This window comes from Myxocyprinus asiaticus, chromosome 36, assembly GCF_019703515.2.
Source record: "Myxocyprinus asiaticus isolate MX2 ecotype Aquarium Trade chromosome 36, UBuf_Myxa_2, whole genome shotgun sequence".
In the NCBI taxonomy this organism is placed as follows: Eukaryota; Metazoa; Chordata; class Actinopteri; order Cypriniformes; family Catostomidae; genus Myxocyprinus; species Myxocyprinus asiaticus.
In genome coordinates this window covers 20535452-20556000 of record NC_059379.1, presented here as the reverse complement: position 1 = coordinate 20556000, position 20549 = coordinate 20535452, and the positions used below count along the sequence as shown (strand labels likewise).

General features: G+C 37.8%; 1 protein-coding gene across 2 annotated transcripts in view; it reads right to left on the bottom strand.

Annotated features, from left to right (window-relative positions):
* Positions 1-1225: 1225 nt before the first annotated feature.
* The window catches only part of LOC127427466 (homeobox protein Mohawk-like), a 62531-nt gene continuing 43207 nt past the window's right edge, over positions 1226-20549 (bottom strand). Inside the window, exons 6-7 of one of the 2 annotated variants that reach the window (XM_051675094.1) lie at positions 5644-5677; positions 1226-3588 (exon numbers count right to left, since the gene is read on the bottom strand). In XM_051675094.1, coding sequence (XP_051531054.1) covers positions 3393-3588; positions 5644-5677 — 230 coding nt within the window. In that variant the 3' untranslated portion in view covers positions 1226-3392. The remainder of the gene's footprint in view (positions 3589-5643; positions 5678-20549) is intronic. The other variant, XM_051675096.1, reaches the window with a different exon arrangement.

Sequence of the window (20549 nt, the reverse complement as noted above, 5' to 3'; positions counted from 1 at the left end):
TAAGGTTAATGCTCTATCCAGTTTTAAATCAACAAAACCAATTTCTCCACCCTAAATCTTAAAGGTAAACCTAACTGATCGTGTCAGAAAAAGCAAATGTGACTGATTGCTGAAACAACCATGTCATTTTGTAGCACTTCTATGACCCTTTTGGCTCACGTGTCGACTTACATGCATTTTAGGACTCGTACTTCGGTTCTTTGCGGGGTAAGTGCAACGGTCTATCATGCAATTTGATTGCAATCGAAAAAGCTTCTAAATGTAGTAGCTGATGTTATGCAAGTCATGTGCTATAGTATTTAATGTCATAAAACAGGTTTGTGTCAGGAAAAGGGCGAAACAAGTGAATGAGACAAGGTTGGTTTGTACCATGTCTTGGTATTTAGGGAGATGCTGCTCTTCAATTTGCATCCGAAGCTGTGAAAAAGTAGAAAACAAGGGCCTAAAACATTTCCCATCTCCTTCACATTCCCTTCCTTATGCCAGTGTCAGGGATAATGCATTCTGAATAAAACAAGTAAATTAAATGCACAATAATGTTTCAGTTTTGTGGCGAGTTAAGTTCCAGTAGTGTGTCTGAGAATGATGTTGTAGAGAGTTTGACTGACTCATTTGTTTAGCTGGAGGAATAGCATAGCACCATGCTATTTTGTGCAGTACACAGTGAATACATTTTTTTAGTACCACAGCAAGCACCATGCTTCCATTACCAGAATTTGTTCGGGACTAAGCTCCTTAAGGAAAGACAAGATCACAAGGACCTCCATTCCAGCGTTGTTTGTGCTGTGCGGTGTCTTTGTATTTACTGGGCTGAAACCAGCGTGAAGGCAAACTAGGCCACTGGCGAAGTCAACAGAACCGCTTTAAAAGAGGCAGAGGCTAAAAAAAGATGGAGAAACATGTCTGCTATAGCCTGAAGTCTGAACTCGGGTCAAACCACAAAGATGAATTAGTGAAATTTAATTTAAGTTGGTATGAATGCTGTGAGAATTATCCATACTCTGAAGGCAAAAACATTTCTCCAAGGAATCTGGGTATTTTAAACTCAAGATAAACTGTTATATTTATTCATAAGAAGGATCACTGAAGTTAAAACCCAAATGGATACACAATGTTTAAATGTTCGCAATTATATCTCTGATCATATTTCTGCGAAGAAAGATTTTAGAGGATTTGTGCAGAACTGCAAACCTTATTGAAACACCATGCAACATCATATCATCAAATGTTTTTTATTTAATGTTCTGAAGAAGTAAACAAGGTTCCTGGCGAAAAACTGAACATTAAAAGAAAATTTTGAGAGTAAATGAGATATTATGCATTCCTTCATTGGATAAACATCCAGTCTCTAAAATAAAAAATGAATATAACTTAACAAAAAACATACTATTATTACAAGTTTCTGTTTTAACAGTCCTCAATCATTTCAAGATGCTCTTAAGTGTACACAAAATAACGTGTTTTGTCTGTCAGCATCCTTTTGCGCATATTGTGCAACAGAATTAAAGAAACAGTAAAGAAAAACAGGGCTATAGTTAAACTCTCTTCACTGCAAAGGCTGAACGAAATCTCAAATTCCCATGTTATTTGAATGGATCAGAGATAAAATGAAAAGAAAATGAGATTTCGAAAAGCTGATCAGATGTGATGGTACATTCTTCCCAGTTTTGTTAGGAAAAGACGACACATTTACAACACTGCTCTGCTGACCAGGAAGACAGAGACATGTACAGTACTGTATAATTTTGCCTCAGTGGCTGTTTTAATGAATACTTTTTTTCTTATGAGTTTCAGGCATTCAGTTAAGAATGGGTTGCAGATATGCACAGTGGGTAAATGCATGCAGCTTTTTAGAAAAAGTCTCTTTGGCCTTTCTCACCACAAGCGGGTGAAGACTTTCAAACAAAAGACCAAACGGCACAAATAAAGTGTTCATTCAGGCATTCAAGCAGTACCTTTTAAGATAAACAACATAGGCAAGTAAACAGTTACTGAACGCTGCGCTCACTTCAAACGTTACATTTTATTTCTCTAAATTTTGTACTTGGCATCCATAGTTCTGATGTAATAACCTTTGCATTGAACATAGTTTACAAGTATTTAAGAAGGTTCTTTCCATTCAGTCAATACAAGACCGAGTAACACATCTTGGTTAAACCAAAAACTCTAAAACGGATAACTAAAACAGATAAAACTGCAGGGCAAACAAACAGAGATTGCAAAAAAGTTTGAACATTTACTGAATCAGAGATGCGGTAATACTGCTATGGTTGTTTTTTTTTAACATAGAAGCATCTCTCATACTTCTTGTAAACAGCAATTTTAGAATAATTCTAACCAGCTGAGAGAAAATGCAGCTAAAATAAGGCTGGCCAAGTCATTTATGCTTTACACTGAAGTACCTTGTTCTGAGCAGAAATGTGACAAGGCACCATGTTTTATTTAGCCCTGATAAAGTTCCACAGTTCTCTTTGTCTCAATAAAAACCTTCATTGTCTCTGTCTTTCATGCATATTCTCTCTCACTCTCTGATTGTTTGTCTGAGAAATGTGCATAGCTACGAGTGTGTGAAAATGGATTGAGACTGTAATGACGGGGTCAGTCGAGTTTGCTGTAGCTCTACATTGCTGAGTGATTGTTGGCTGACTGAACATATCTCTCTGCTCATGGCTATTGTTGGCACGTGATAGTTGAAGTTTTCAATTTTAGAGACAAAACAGTGTCGTAGTCACAGCCACATGGGATATTAAGACAAAACATGCAGAATTGGCCTTACATTTGTATGCGTGTCTTTGTGACTAACGACTGTGCTGATTTCTCATTAAGGTCATCTTATCCTGTACAACTCCCATACACTCCCATACAGAATTGTACACAGCGAGGACACAAAAGCCAAGAAAAGGGTGAGAGGCTTGCGATATACACTCCTAACCTTTTCCTGTCTTGCCCTGTCATTTAAATAAGTTTTATTTAATACAGAGAAGAGCCTAACCGTACATTCTCATTAATCTCTCTTTTGAGAATACATGAAGGCACTTTGGTGCGATACAATACAAATTTCTGATTAATATCAAAATAAGTTAACATTGCAAAAGTGTCTCGTTCAGAAATACTGTCGTTATTGACAATTCATCAACACATCAAAAATGTTTGTGCGACCCAAAATAAATGCACAAACATATGAACAAAATAAGTGCTACACTTCAGGGCACTTTATCATACTTATAATAACAATAAAAACAAAGGAACAAATAAAAAAAATAAAAAATCATGATTCTTTATCAGTATAACAAAGTAATAAAAAATATTCAAAACAATGAATGAATTCCAAATGTTGAAGAGAGAAATCTTCTGTTGATGTGTGCATGGAAAGGGAGGGAGAATTGTGTACATTAGTATTTGTGCAGGATAGGCACTTTAACAGTCTTGATTTCAGCTATGTGCGAAGATTTCTGGATGATGCAGCTGGTGGTGGCCGAGGTGGCTGTGTCCTTGGGCTGAGCCAGGTTAGTGAGGGCCATGGCCGCATTGATCTCCCTCCAGTATGTCTCGTCTTTCCCCTGTCCCTTCTCCTTCCGTGTACCACTGCTAACATACAGGCACATACAAAAATGATGACCTGTTATTGACAGCTGATCACTGGTTGTACAATGAATTCAGTACAACACAACACAACTCAGGAGTTTCTGCAAACATTGGGCCCTATTTACACCTTGCATTAACATGTGTTTTTGGTGATCAGATTGCTATCAGATTCCACTTGCCAACATTAAATGACAGGTGTAAATGCACCCAAGACACATTGTGATAGGATTGTGATCGGATCACTGAAACCACTTTTGGAGGTGGTCAGGAACAGATTCTGACCACATTCAAGGAAAGTGTAAATGCAAATGCATTTTCATTATCCGGATACAACTACCCAAGTAATTAATTATGCGAGGTTACGCTACAGCAAAGCCTTTCTAGCAATTCAGTCCACTGTCTGCCATCTGTGGAACACTCTCGGGAGGCTGTTTCCAGTCATGACAGTGCAGCTGTCAATTAACCTTTTTCCTGTTAATTCAGTCATTGCAATGTGAAGATCAAATCAGCACTGCTGTCTTGCAGTCTTGTCACCTGAACAATATTCCATGAGTTATTCTATTGGAATACACTTGGAATATCTCATCTCTCTCCTCAAATCCCCACTCGCTCACGTCCCTCACCGGTTTAAAAAAAAAAAAAACAGAAAAATGTTGTCTGTTAAAGTGAAGGAAAGCATTTTAATTATCCATCAAAATTCACCTTGAGATTGAGAATTTTTAGTTGCCATAGTCTCTGATGTAATATGTAAGTCGCGTTTGCCATTTTGTGTGGGTAATTTTGATCGGATCTCTATCCGATCACAGTGGAGACGCATTTGACGGCAAGGTGTAAATGCAATCCAGCTAAAGAATATCCAAATACTATCCGGATATGAACTGCATGTTAATGCAAGGTGTAAACGGGGCCTTGGACTACTGCACTTATTTGAAGCATGTATGTTATGAAAGATGCTGCAAGGAGAAAAAATATATTTTTCCAGTCAAAAGGGATACTGAATACTGATACCCATTCTATAAGTAATTTCTAATGCAGGGGTTGGCAACCTTAAGGACGCATGCTAATGGAGATATAATGCAGTTTCAGTGACATTTGTCATGATACAACAAAACTAGATTGCAACCATGATAACAGCCTGGTCTTATAAAATCACATTACCTATTTTTGCTAAATATATATATATATATATATATTTTTTTTTTCTAAACTGTCAACAGTATACTGGCTGTTCAGTTGTTCGCACAGTGCCACTTGAACACATGGCAAATATCTAGTTTGGTCTGCTCTTTTGTTGCTTTTTTGATGTATGAATAATACTTTGTATAAATCAGATATCAATGTGAGCAATGTTTTAAAATGAGGATCTCTGTAGAATTAGACAACAGAATGATCTTGAGACACTCATAGAGTATGTGAATCAAGATTTTCAACATGGCATACACAATCCTTAAAGAATGAAAATTCTGTCATAATTTAGTCACCCTCATGTTGTTGCAAACCCCAATGAATTCCTTTCTTCTGTGGAACATTAAAGCAGATGTTAGGGAGACAGTTATGGACTGACAGCTTCAGTCACCGTTCACTTTCATCATATAGACAAATATGTAATGAAAGTGAGTGGTGACTTGAGCTAACATTCTTCCTAAAATCTCCTTTTGTGTTCTGTGGATGAAAGAAAGTGACACTGGTTTAGAACAACATGAGTTTGTGTAAATTATGACAAAATGTTCATTTTTGGCTGAAATAGTCTATCCCTTTAATATTCTACACTCAAAACGCAATGACGGTGATGCTCAAAACCACATTATTAAGGGAATGGTGTTCACACTAAGTTATCATAGCATGACACAACTCAAATGGAACATCAAACAGCATAACACCAGTGCAAAAAATGCAGTATACAACGAGGCGGTTCTTTGCATGTCAAAAAGGCTGCCGACCCCTAATTTAATCTAACATGTAAGCAAAGTTAGGATGTGTTTCGGAAAATGATTTTTGTGATGAGACAAACATGTTAATGGCACCCTGCTTGTGCTTGCCAGCTGTAATCATACGCACCTGTCACATTTATTTGATCCATGCTCCACAGTCTCTGTAAATACAAGCACAGAACAAAGCCAGTGTCAATAACAAAACACTACATCGTAATACTGACGGATGTGACAAGCAGGGAAAGAGCAAGAGGGAGAGAAAGACCGTAAGTAAACATTCAGATGAATTGTTTGTGTGTAGATCTGTGCTACCTAAAGTTTTGTGCAAATGGAGAAATGATCCAGTAACAGAGAGGAAGAGAGAGGTGCTAGAGGCTCTGTCTCGTTTCCATTTACCTTGTAAATGGTGGAATCTTCCATACCCAGATGCTTGGCACGGTGATAATATGTTATTTGTTGAATGCAGAGGTCAACAACACACATTTAAGGCTAATTACTTAATGATAATCACGATTTCCTCTACCCCACATGCAAATCCACACTTGCATATCTACTTGTCCAATTACATGAAAACACCTAGGGGTGTTCAGACGATCGAACACATTCTTGCGTTGAAAAAAGCTAGACGCAGCACAATGAATGAAAGTGAATGCAGGGGTCTCTAAAAAATTGCAGTTCTTATCTTGACACAGTGTCTTAAAAATGTGTCACTCAAACATTGGGACACTCAAGCACAGGTTTTCTTTCTTTTTTTTTTTTTTTTTTTACGTAGAAAATCAATTAAAAAACAGCACAACCCTGCAATGACAAGGGCTGTTAGGATGGACAGGACATCTATGGTTTCACATGAATCACATTTTAATCTGGGACGACTTTTAAAGATGGCGTATCATGTTCTGAATCTACTGTAGATCCAGGTTGTTGCTTGTCCATTGAGTTAAACACCATGTCATTAGTCCGGATGTCTCAGATCTCCCCCCAAGGCAGGAAATTCTCTTGCTTTCACCTCATCCCATCCCAAACGCTGCTGCTTGCATACAACCCTTGGATCCGGAATGGACACTGGAGTGCTGCCCGGACACCTGCAGGGCCAAACAGCACCTAATCATCCCCAATGCCTCGTCTGAGCCGGTTTTAATCTTGTTTTTCTTAAAAAGCCATTCACATGTGTGGTGACTGGCAACTAGATGTTGAGAATGGGGCTAGCAGTGGAGGCTGGCGTGAGACTGATATATCCTGTTGTGCTCTATGTATTCGGTAATAGTTTTAAACTGCTGAGAATGAGCTATCTAGCCAGAAAGTAGCCCGAATCCCCTCCCAATACTCACAGATGTGTTTGGGGTTCAATTAAAGTAAGAACTAGATTGTGTGATTGAGGCGACACAGTTTATGTGATGACTGAATGATTGAAGAAGGATAGAAAACACTATGGTGCATTCTTCAGTCCTCAGTCAGTATATCCCACGATCTCTCTCGTCCAGTCAGAGTTTTTAATTTCTTTCTTTCTGTCAATATCTCTGTCTTTCAAAATGGTTGGACACGACCCAAAAATGGGTTATAGGTTTGTTCCAATGGGGTCAATAAAATACTAAATGCAAATAATAAGTCAGACAAAATTCGTCAACCACAATTAGTTTTGTGCAGTAAATTATTGGCTGAAAAGAGTATAAATCCACTGAAATTCACTTTGACACTCAAAAACCCAAATTTTTGGTTTTTCTATTCAGCTAATGTCCCATTAATAATTTTGCATATTGTTGAACAATTGCAGTTCATGGTAATACTGATATTTTCATTGCTTGATTCTAATCCTAAGAAGGTTTTTGCATCCTGGAGGATACAAACATTTGAGGGGGGGTGGGGGGGTGGGGGGTGAGGGGTCATTAATTTAATGCATTCATTCATTGCATTAATTTAATCAAAGTATCTTTATGTTCTTGTTCTTTTGTACGATAGTGTTGGGTCACTACTCATTAAATTAAAGTTGAGATCTTAAAGCAAAACCAGTTGAGAACCACTGCCATAGCACTCCTGCCACAATGCTTAATTTCTTCGTACTGTATTTAGTCCTTAGCTTCACATGTCTTTAAACATTGAATTTATTATTATTATTTTCAATATTCAGTTCTTACAATTTTGCCATGACCTCATTCTTGTAACTGTCTTTCTAGACGTGTTCATTTATCGACTGTATAACAATAAATACAAACAGTACAGACTGCTTCAAAACTGCTACTGTCAGAATTCTGGGAAGGAGTCCAAAAAATACCAGCTCCAGGGCCGAATATTACTTTGATTTGGACACCGTTCAAACTACTGTGATTGAGCTACTGTAATAAATTGTTCTGTCTGACATTATTACTGTAGTGATAGTAGCCCACTGTTTACTTTCTTGGCAATTGTAGGACTGGTTTCTAATGACAACCACAACCTTAACAAACAAAGACAACAAAGATTTATAACCCACACTGGGGAATTCTGCCTGCATCTCATTCCTAAATCAGGGCCTGTTATGGTATATAATTTTCAAAATAACAAATGAATCTCCTGATGGGTAATAGAAGAGATAAAGGAGAGGAAGGAAAAGAGGTAAGCAAACCAGCAGAGTAGAATAGACACAGATGGAATAATTGGAACAAGGAAATAAGAGAATGATGAAGAGAAATAGAGAGAATACACACTTCTTTCTGATGTCTGGCAGACTGTCACCAAAGTCTCTTTAAGGAAAGTCAGGTTACTCAGTGGTCTTATTAGTAAAACCTCCAGCCAACCATTTTCAGTCATGCAAGTACTGTATAGGTCCTATCTACTTGAACAGGGAAAGACTTAAATCTCCAGAGCTGTTGGTCAAAATTATATTCAAATAACTTATAGTATTTCAAATGCGACAACAATGTTATCATAAAGTTTGCTTCTCAATCAGGCTATAATCATACAAAAATGAAAAAAGGTATTATGCATGTGCAAAGATGCCATTTGTAATATTCGGATAACCACGAGGGTTCACGAATGGTTATTCTGTTATTTGTCAGGAGTCAGGACTCTGGAAAAGAACGTTTATTGCAATGGATATGTGTCAAACACTACTCAAAATAGCAGGGAACAAAGTGCACAGCTTTGAGCTTAAATAGCACAATACATCGATATTTAAATGCTAAAATTACTCACACTAAAGTAAAAAAAATAATCAAACTGTCACTGCCTGCAACATAGTATTCTTAACCAACAGAAAATACATAATTTATGTGCTAAACCTGATAAGTACTCTTCCCGGGAATGTTCACATTTCCGTGAGGCAGCGAACGCTAGTATTGTCGTGCATGGAGTTACGCTGCTGCAGTATAACAGCCTCTTCGGCATGCTTTGATTTTTAAATGGTTTAGCATTTAACTTGTGGAATAATTGTCTGCACACTAGAACAAAAGGGGAAAAAAATATTGGCTTACTGTTTATCAAGCGCAGAAACTTTGCTGGTAAAAACGTTCTGGAATCATGTGTAGCCTAACAGTGTAAAGGTCACATAAAATCCTCTTTGCAACGTGAACTTCTTCAGAACATTGAATCTTTGCGCTAAAAAGCTAGATGCAGTGCAACAAATGGCGAAAACGGGTGTCTTGAAATGCATTTATAAACACTGAAGTTCTTTCTAACTTAACACAGTAAATGCAACAGTCCTGTGAAAAAAACACACAGTGAGATGTGTTGGAATGGTCAAAGAAGTCAGTCCAGCAGGTTTATTTAGAGAAACAATTGAAAAACAGCACAGATGCACACAAAACATGTGTGAACAGCCCCTAACTTGCCCTACTCTTGAAAAACTGACCCGAAACCCAACGGATTGTTGAGTACCGCCAGGCTCGGGTGGGGTTAAAGATTTCTATTGCATGTGTTGAATAACCGAACAGTGATTTTGGTATTCGAATACAGACGAGTCAAATAGTTAACCGAATAATGACCATTTGTGCATATCCCTAATGTACATGCACATTCTTGATGAAAACTGACAAAATCTCTTTCAAAAAGGTGATGGGCTCTTTAAACTTTAAGCTGGACATCCTTTCAGAATTGAATAATACAAAGCCTTTATCAAAAAGGCAACTAGCTGTTTTAGTTATAAGGAAAGACAACAGCTACCATCTTAAGCGATACTATATTTCCCATTCATATGTACACAAGTGGGCTGTTGCATCCCTTATTATGTTTCTGCTGTCATTTAGAAAGCTCATGCTAGACAAGTGCTGTCTGTCTACATGCATCATCAAGCGACTCTCCCCTGAGTGCAGACAGAGACTCGGCTTTTCCCCCAGGAGAACTCTTGGCTAAAACATTTAATGCAGACCCACTGTCATTTCCAAATGCTGCTGCATAAAACACCTAAAACTCAGATTTTTAAAACAATGGCTGTGCAGAAATTATAAATCCTCTGGTTGTAACAAATTTTCTGGAGGTTTTTACTTCTTTTGCAGCTGAGTGTTCTTTGCTACTGAACTGATCTGTTTCAACACCATGGCCCTGTTAGTTGTGAGCTGAGGGACCTGTATGATGCTCCATAAAACTGCTGCACTGGAGAGTATAAGAAGCCTGATGGCTTGAAAATACCCCACTTACCATCACCACAGGAAATGGGGAGAGACTGATGAGAGCAGAAGAAAACTGATAAAAAAGAATGCAATATTCGTATTTTGCCGCCAGTTATTGAGTCTCGTTAGACCAACAAACACTGGCCTCATTCATCAGCCACAGCTACAAGGTTATTAGCAACACACTGTACACTCTACTCAATGCTGCACAACAATAACAACAACAACTGCTTTCAGTTAGCCGGAAAAATAAACACGCACTCAATGCCACCAACAGACACAGTAAACATACACACCAGTGCAGCATCCAACAATGGGCAATTAATCTAATGCACAATGATTAAAAGGATGAGATTAGTGTGCACATTGACACATACAGGGTGCTTATCATTTCTGAAATTGTGCATCCTCGTTTCCTTTCCTTCATTCTTTTCCTCACTTCCTAGCTCCTCCCTCTTAGGAAATGAGGAAAGGATCCAAGGAAAGGAAATGAGGACAGAGGTCTCGAAGCAAGACGGATTTGTTAAATGGAATGTCCTGCTCACTCAAGCGTCACTTCAAAGTGCCGTCTCCGCACAGCTGCATTACGTCACAGCACTTTCTGTTATGTTGTTGAAACTTGATTCATTGATATTTTCATAATAAAATCTAATAATTCAAGATGTGCCGTTAAAGTACATGACAGTTATGATTTATTAAAACTGCAAAGGTGAAACATGAATTAAAACCGTTGTGTCAGATGTGAAAGGGGAGAATTCATGCGTGTGTCAGGTGCTTCAACCAAAAAGACTTGGTAAGTAAGGCATGGGATACTCGTGCTTACTCACACAAAATTCCTTGTTAAGCTTCCTCCGTCCTTGCCTCCTTGCAGTGCATTTAGACAATTGATACATACTTAATGATTGGTGGTGCTGTAGTGGGCTAAAGCACATAACTGGTAAGCAGAAGGTTGCCATTTCAATTCCCACAGCCACCACCATTGTGTCCTTGAGCAAGGCACTTAATTCCAGGTTGCTGCAGGGGGATTGTCCTTGTAATAAATGCACTGTAAATCACTTTGAATAAAAGCATCTGCCAAATGTGTAAATGTAAAATGTTAATCAGTCAGAAATCTAGGGGTAACCATCGACAACAGACTAAATTTCACAGACCACATCTCAAAGACCGCAAGATCATGTAGATTTACACTCTACAATATCAGGAAGATAAAACCCTTCCTCTCTGAACATGCCACACAACTGCTTGTCCAGTCACTTGTCATAACTAGACTGGACTACTGTAATGCTCTCATTGCAGGCCTCCCTGCATGTGCAATTAGACCCCTGCAAATGGTCCAGAATGCAGCAGCACATCTGGTTTTTAATGAACCAAAGAGAGCGCATGTTACACCACTCCTTGTCTCTCTCCACTGGCTGCCGGTTGATGCACGTATCAAATTCAAGGCTCTGATGCTGGCATACAGAACAGTCACTGGGTCTGCTCCAGCATACCTAAAATCATTTATGCAGAGCTAAGGAACGTTGCCTTGTTGTACCAACACAAAGAGGCACCAAAACACTTTCCCGGACTTTCAGCTTTATCATATCACGTTGGTGGAATGACCTTCCCAACTCCATCCGTGAAGCTGACTCACACTCTGTCTTCAAAAAATGACTAAAAACACATCTTTTCCATGAGCACTTAACCAGTCATAAGAAAAAAAATAAAAAAAATAAAAAATCCTGTTGCACTTTATTCTGTTTTGAATACTATTCTGATGCTAGTGAAACTACAGCACTTTTCATACCACTGTCTCCTTAAGATGATTCACTTATGTTTTCCTCTTTTGTAAGTCGCTTTGGATAAAAGTGTCTGCCAAATGAATAAATGTAAATGTAAATGTAATGGTGGTGCACTTTGATTGGTTTCCTGGTCACGGGCTTGAGGATGGAGGAGCAAGGAAATGAGGATGCAAAATGTAAGAAATGAGAAGCACGGATACATGACGTGTTTGTGATGCTGACAAAGGCTGTTGCGTACTTGGAGTCAATCGATTATGGCGATGGAAACAAAATTCTCTGAGTTGGTTACAAGAGTGGCAGATGTTGAGAAATGGATCGATTATCTGGAGTCATTGGAAAGGGAATTACCCACTAATCCACTCATGACCAAAATAGACCTGGAAAACATTTTGGAAAAACTAGAAAATCTCGAAAATAGGAGCCGAAGAAATAACGTACGGATTGTTGGAATTCCTAAGCATGAAGAAGGCAGAGATATGGTGAAAATAGACGAGCTCTTCCCGAGTCTGCTCAACATAACAGGCCATAAGCTGGAAATCGAGTGAGCTCACAGAGTCCCGGCTCGCAGATCGGCTGAGGGAAACAGGCCCTGATCAATTCTGGCCAAATATCTGAGATCATCCGATAAAGATCTCATGTTGCACGATGCGAGGAGCAAAGGAAAGCTTTCTTGGAAGAATCACAATATTTTCTTGTTCCCGGATTTGCGAATTCGACAAGAGAGAAACGTGATTGATTCAAGGAGTGTAAGAAACTCTTGCATCAATGGAAGATCGCTTTTACACTGATGTTTCCGGCCAAACTGAGAATAGATACGAAGGATGGCCGCAAAGTATTTACATGTCCCAAACAAGCACTGTCCTTCATAAATACATTGGAGTGAGTAAGCCGTTGATGTTTCTCATGTAAGTGGATTGACTCGCTGAACATACACTCGATTGTCTGAGGAAGCTGGACGCCATTTTTGCTTCTGTTTGTGTTGGTTCTGCCTAGCGGCTGGAGTTTGTTTTGTGGAAAATCACTTCTCCTTCAAGAAACTTTTGCATTGACGGAGGATCGCTTTTGCACTGGGGTTCCCGGCCAGATTGAGAGTGGATGCTGGGGATGACCGCAAAATATCTACAAGCCCACACAAAGCATATCTTTTACAGACTAAGTCATGGTGTATTTTTTTTTATGCAGCCTCCGAGTGAATTTGACTCTTGACCATCCGAGGAACCGGGTCACATGTTTTGTTTCCTTTTGTGCTGGTTCCGCCTAGCGGCTGGAGTTTGTTTTGTGGAAAAACACTGCTTCAGGACAGTTGTAGATGAATCTGTTCGTTCCTTGTGCTTATGCCTCCTGTTGGCTGGAGTTTGTTTTGTGGAGTATTTTCATGAGACATTGGAATGATTACGTCATCTGCTGCACTCATAAACAGCCAGCTCACTAAACACTTGTCTGTTGGTCCGAGGAAACTGAATGGCTTTATATCGGTTGGAATTTGTTTTGTGTAGGATCACACCTTCGAGACAGTTTTGTAAATGAATCTACACATTCTTTGTGTTTATTCTGCCTATTGGCTGGGTTTTGTTTTACAAAGTATTTTCTGTTATGTAATTTTGCCTTACAAAATTTGTGCAGAAGCACCGGACTTGAGAAATCCGATGGCAAAGTTGTCGCGGGGGCTCTCGTAGGCATACATGGACCTTTTGAGTTTAGAGGGATTGACGACGGTTGGCACTGTCATGCGTGGGGTTAATGCGCACATTTTTTTTTTTATGTTTGTTTGGTTCTGTGGGAGGTTTGGGGTTTGATTGCTGCACTAATATTGGAATGTGGTCTGTATAATCTTTTTTTTTTTACACACAATTTATTTTTTCTATTATATCAAAATATAAAATGTTAATATGAGTGGGTTATCTTTCTGCACGTGGAATGTGAATGGTTGGGGCACCCCATAAAAAGAAGTAAAGTTATTTATTTTCTTAAGCATAAGAAATGTGATATAGTGTTTCTTCAAGAAACACATCTTTCCCTGCAGGAAGCTGAAAAATTTGGGAAGATATGGGGTGGACATGTTTTCTTTAGTGCTGGCTCAAGTAAGAGCAGGGGAGTCATTACACTGATAAATAAACATCTACAATTCAATTGTCTCAAACAGATTAAAGATAAATTAGGGAGAATCATTATTGTTTTAGCAGAAATTCAGGGGCAAAGGTTGGTTTTGGCTAATATTCACACACCTAACGTTGAGGATCAGGGTTTTTTATTGATCTCGAAGGGATGTTGCAAGCCGCTGGCACCCCTTATGATATAATATTGGGAGGAGACTTTAATCTTTTGATGGACTCAGTCCTTGATCATAGTGAATCAAAAGTGTGTAAGCCCCCTAGAGCAATACTGACACTTCACAGGATGTGTAAAAATCTTGGTCTTGCAGATATATGGTGACTTTTGAACCCATCTGGTAGGGACTATAATTTTTTTTCATCAGTCCATAAAATTTATTCTAGAATAGTTTTTTTATATATATATCTAAGTCCCTCATTTCGTCTGTAGTGGGTTGATCAATTGGAAACATTTTAGTCTCAGATCATGCCCTGATGGGTTTAGAAGTGTTGCCACATACGGAGAAAAATAAATCATATAGTTGCCGCTTTAATGTATACCTTTTGCAAAATCCTGATTTCCAACAAATGTTAAAGACTGAAATCAATGTTTATATGGAGACCAACTGGTCTTCAGTATCTTCTGTGGGCGTGGCTTGGGAGGCACTTAAGGCAGTTCTTAGGGGTCGAATCATACAGTATGCCTCATTCATCAAAAAATCCAAAGCACAAGAACTCGTGGAGTTGGATGGGAAAATTAAAAGAGCAGAGGCAGAGCTGAAGTGCCAAATGTCGTCTGATGACCTCAGCAAATTGACCCGACTAAAATACAGATATAATACTATTTTGTCACGGAATGGGGGGGTTGTGGGGTTTAAATGTTGATTGTATATATATATATATATATATATATATATATATATATATATATATATATATATGTTTTGCTTTTCTTTATTATTGTAAGATTTAATAAAAAATGTTAATTACAAGAAATGAGAAGCACCCACTGTGAAATTCAAAAGTCCACTTCTGAAAATGTTAATCAATATATAAATTACAAATACTGTATCAGCATAACAAATTTGATTCATATGAATTTCAGTATTTGGCATGTCCCCATTTTTCTTTAAAGGTATATTTCGGGATCAATACAAGTTAAGCTCAATTGACATCATTTGTGGCATAATGTTATTTACTTGTTCCTCATTTTCTTTAAAAAAAACACAAATCTGGGTAACAGTGAGGCACTTACAATGGGGCAAATCCTTAAACGTTAAAATACTCACTCTTTCAAAAGTGATTTGATGATTTTAGCGTGATGCAATAGCTTACTAACCTTTTCTTTGTAAAGTTATATCCAGTTTTACAACTTCATTGCCATGACGACGTAACACTGTAAACCCTAAAGATGACAATTTAAACAACTGCTCAAATAATAACATGAGTTTTAACAGAAAAATTAATGTAAGTGCTTTTAGAAATTTATAAGCTTCACATTTCTGCCTTTAAACGCTTGAAAAACTGACCCAATTCACTTCCATTGTAAGTGCCTCACTGTAACCTCAATTTTTGCTTCTTTTTTTCAAAGAAAAGGTGGGACGAAATTAAATTAATGTTTTTGGTTGTCAGCATTATGCCACAAATACTGTCAATTGACTTGAACTTGTATTAAACCCAGAATATTCCTTTAATAATAGCATGCATTCGAGCTGGCATGGATTGCACAAATTTGTGCAAAACCTGATGATCCATTTCCAGCATTATCCCAGCATGATTTGAGAATGTGCACATCAGTGGAAGAAAGGAAATCTGATCTTTCATACAAAGGAGTTAACATGGTCAATTTCACAAATTTGCTTATTTGAATTGATTTGTGACCTATAAAATAGTGCAGAATCTGAAATATGTCTTTTTCCTGTTACACCATAACATTTTAAATTTTTCAAAATCCTAAAACTTTATTTCCAGGTTTAAATCAGCTTATGAATCCCATATTTTCAATGTGGACTCAAGACTTTTGAACCCCACTGTACAAATGCTGCCCCTCCTTTAAGCAGAAATCATACTAGACCTTGCAACCACCCCTATTAAAGATTTATCTGGCGAGTCCTCTCACCCTGAACTGAGGTCAGTAAAGTAATCACTTGAATCTGGTGCAGAGATTACCTGAAGAGAGAAAATGGCCTTCTAATTGTCTAACACAGAGTACACAAAGATCTTTTTGTCCCTGGATTGCAAAAGATTGCCAGATGAACAAAACAGGGATTTTGCTCAAAAATGCTTGAGTGCAAGGCTAGCTTTTGACTGATAAAACTTAGGCCAAGTCCACACTAACCCGTTTTAGTTTGAAACAACTTTTCAGTTTTTCTAACATCATCGTTTTTCAAAGAATGCGGTTATGAAGAGTGTGCCCCCCCCCCCCCCCCCACCATTTACAGTGGAGGAAAATATCATTGTAACCTATATCCTCGTGTGACCCCGTGTCCTTCTGCATGGACTGTGTGTTTCGTCTTCACTATATGCTATGCATAATTGAATTGAATTTAAACGGACTGATCTCAGTTTAGGATACACTGGGCTGTCAGTAAAGGGTTAAACTTTTCGTGCACAGAGTCATGTGACAAAAAAACAAAAACATGGCACTGATATCAGTGAAGATTGTCTTTGGGAGAAACGCCAACAAAACTACATCTGGTAAGAAACCTCATGAAGTTTTGACATTGAAACATGTTTAAATCAAAAGATTATAGTCTCTAGTTTCATCCGATATGCCATTTGAAATATTTGAGCGATTTATCCAGAAACGGCAATGACTATAGCGCTATGTTTCCCTTAGAACTCCTGTTTTACTGTGCATGATCACACTGAGAATCAATGGGTTCATCCAAAAGCTGAAAAATTTTGCTTTCAGAGGCTTTACATGGAGTTAGGATGAAAATAAGGGGCATTTCAAACTGTTCTGAGACCAGTGCAGACACACAGCACACTGAAGGTTTAAGTCATTCACTAAATAGGGAGCAAGGGAGCATCCTATAACTCTGCTATGCAGCCAAGTGCATTCACTCCTAACATCCAACCAAAAGTTCAGTTTCAGGCTGCAGATGATGTTTGGACCACTCAACATGTTTGGCAGACATGGGAGAATGATAATCAGTGCATAGATTCTGAACTTATAATGTATATTTTTATTTTAACATGGTTGTCAGTGATTGGACAATGCTGTATCAGAATGAATTATGCTAATTTCTGATTGGTAAAATGCTTCAGCACTGGCTATCACTTGTTTGTTTGACAATGCAAAGAGAGAACATTGAGATTTTGTTGCCAAAGTAGTAAAAAACATTGTAACATAAGTCAAATCATGTCAAAATTTTTTTAATTTGTATGGTTTTTTATTTGTGCTTTTCCCAATACACATTGTTCCAAAGCATCTTTACAGAAAATCAGCTGTAATGTAACTTCTCAAACACATGAATAACCAACACTCCTAGAAACATGATGAACAATTTGATTTAAACAAATCTGATTCTAAAGCTTAGTAGTAATTTCACAGTTTAGTACCCATACAGGGGCGGGTTTATGATTTCTGAGGCCCCAATCAACTGACCGACTCGGGGCCCCATTTTGAAAATGTTTGCTTAAAAAATTGCATAAAATCATAATTTTAAATTAGTTCTATAAGCCGTACATACATTCAAAAATTTGAATGAAATATAAATCTAGTTAAATGTAATCTATGCATGTTTTCCAGTTTTTCCACAGATAAAAAAGCAATATTTACCTACATATATTTGTACAAACACTTTTTTTTTTCTTTTTTTTTTTTGTGTGTGAACAGGGTGTGCAAAACCTACTACTTCACCCAGTAACATTTTGGAATGTAGTTGGTATTTATTAATATTATAAACCATCAATTATTTATTGTTGTCCATTTGTCATTATAACACAATACAGTATTATTATTATTATTTTGAGGATTTGTTGAATACAATAGTAATATATTTCTGTCTTATTTACTTTACTTTCACCTGGAGCTTATATTCTGATGCTGCACTGTATTGTTCACCATGTTGCAAAAGGCTTTATGTTTTGTAAGCATTGTAGGCAACATTCATAACAGTAATAATAAACACACAAGGCACGGCAGCCCCTCAGTATACTAGAGCAGAAGGTGGAAAAATAATTGCCGTTTATCAAGCACTGAAACTTTGCTTGGTGCAGAACAATCTGGAATAATGTTAAACATTGTAACAGTCACCTCTTTGCAACCTGAACTTGTTCAAAATGTTAAGTCTTGTGACACCTGTGCTAAAAACAATCTAGATGCAGCGCAGCGACTGAAATAGAACGCAAGTGTCTCGATGTGTGTTTTTGAAACCTGAAGTTCTTATTAACTTGAAACAGTTTCTAAAAATGTGCCGGTCACTGCGTGACACACTGAAGAATCACCAAGACGTGGTGCAGCAGTCAAGGACGTTGGTTGTTTACATAGGAAAACAATTAAAAAACAGAGCAGACGCACACAAAAACACATTTGGTGTAAATGGCCCCTAACTCATCCGTTCATGTTTATATGAGCGTGTGAGTGAAACAAGTTTGGAAGGCCTATATATTTTTTCATAAATTACAAACCCAGTGTCCTACTGACCTGAACCCGGCAGCTTCTAACGTGAACCACTCTGAGAGTGCTGACAATGACGTGTTCGCGTGTGTACCCAGAACAACATGTCACCTCAAGCGGTTTTTGCGGAGCTTTCCTACCGGGGTGGGGGTCCTCTTGACATCCGGGGCCCCACGCAATTGCGTAGTTTGCATGGTGGTTAAAACCGCTACTGTCCCCATATGAGGACGTACATTTTTAGGAAAACAATTTGCTCTTTTTTTGCATGTTTATTAGGTGCTATTAATTACAAATCAAAAAGTGAAATGGAAAATGCACACAGCAGTCACGCTCGGGTCTCAGGAGGGTATGAAAGGCATAAACTTAGCAATCAATTCATTTTCAAATGAAAACATATTAGTGTGGATGTGGCCATTTACAACAGTTAGTTCTAGTCTTCTAATCTGATTGGACAAGCAGCATTCCAAGAGTGCTGTGATTAACTTCAGTTCTATATGGCTGAATCACAGCTGGGCTGACATTTAGAACATCAACACCCTTACTTGTATGATATTGCTTAAATGATTATAAAATATTTAAACTGAATTGTCCTATATAGAATATAGTAGAAAAACTATACAGGCGGGCAGTGCCGGGTAGATTACTTTTGAATTGTAATCTGGTACTGATTACAAATAACATGACTAAAATTGTAGTCAGTAACAGTCTCTTGGATTACAGTTTGAAAGTAATCTAATCTGATAGTTTTTGGATTACTTTTGTATTACTTATGATGTTGTTTATTTGATGTCACATGCATTTGAGTAGGATAAACTTTTTGACATGATGTTGCTTAAATGCATTAAAGAAAACACTTCAAGGATCAAAATTTGAGAATTGATACAATTTGTGTGTGTGTGTGTGTGTGTTTTCCTCGCTATTTGTCTGTTTTTGAGTAAAATGAAAAAGGAACTTAAAATGTTTTTACAAATGGCATTACAAATACCATCTATGTGTGGTAACAGATCAGGGCTGCATTTCCCAAAAGCATCGCAAGCTTAAGCTGATCGTAGAGACCATTGGTGCTGATGGTTTCTACAATCTGCTTAGGTTTACGATGCTTTTGGGAAACACAGCCCAGTTCTATTTTTGAATCAACATCACAAAAAAAAAAAAAAGTTGCCACAAAAGCAAAAGTGCATTTATGTACATTTTTGAAGTAAAAGCAATTTGCAAAATTAAATCTGTATCACACTAATGCAACTGGTTCGGCATTTACGTATTACCGCTCCGTCTTCAGCCAAATTATGGCTGGTGTCTAGTATCAGGTCTACATGTGCAATCCTACACCTTATCCCCGCCCTCCATTCAAAAACACTCGAAGACTTACCGAACTTATATCAGTTGTAGGCTGATGTAGAATAATATTTTTTTAAAGAGCACCTCTTTAAATATTTTTCAAATATTACCTTTCATGTAGTGTGTTATATAGTAAAAATCAAAGTGCACGACAAATGGAGTTATTGACTCCCAAAAGAAAGAACCGATTCTGAACACCTGAAATGAGTCATTAGTAATTCCAGACTTACTTCCTGTAATAACCTATGTAATTTGGTAACAAAAAACCCTCCTCTGGTCTTCATTGGCTGCTCGCGAACAACTTTGACTCGCCCTCAAACACTACACTAACCAGTAGACCAATCACAACAGACTGGGACATCTGACCAATCAGAGCAGAGCAGGCTCTCTGAAAGGAGGAATTTAGAATGAATCCTTTAGAACGGATCATTGAACTAGTTTTTTTTTTACTCTGGGGAAAAAAAGGTAATGCTGCAATTTAAATTATGAGCAAATACATGCATTTTTTGACCTTGGATGCATGTAAATCTATTGTATGAGACCTTTAAAACAAAATTAGGTATGTTTAAAAACCATAATAGGTGCTCTTTAAATATTTAAAAAGAAGAATTAGAGGAATC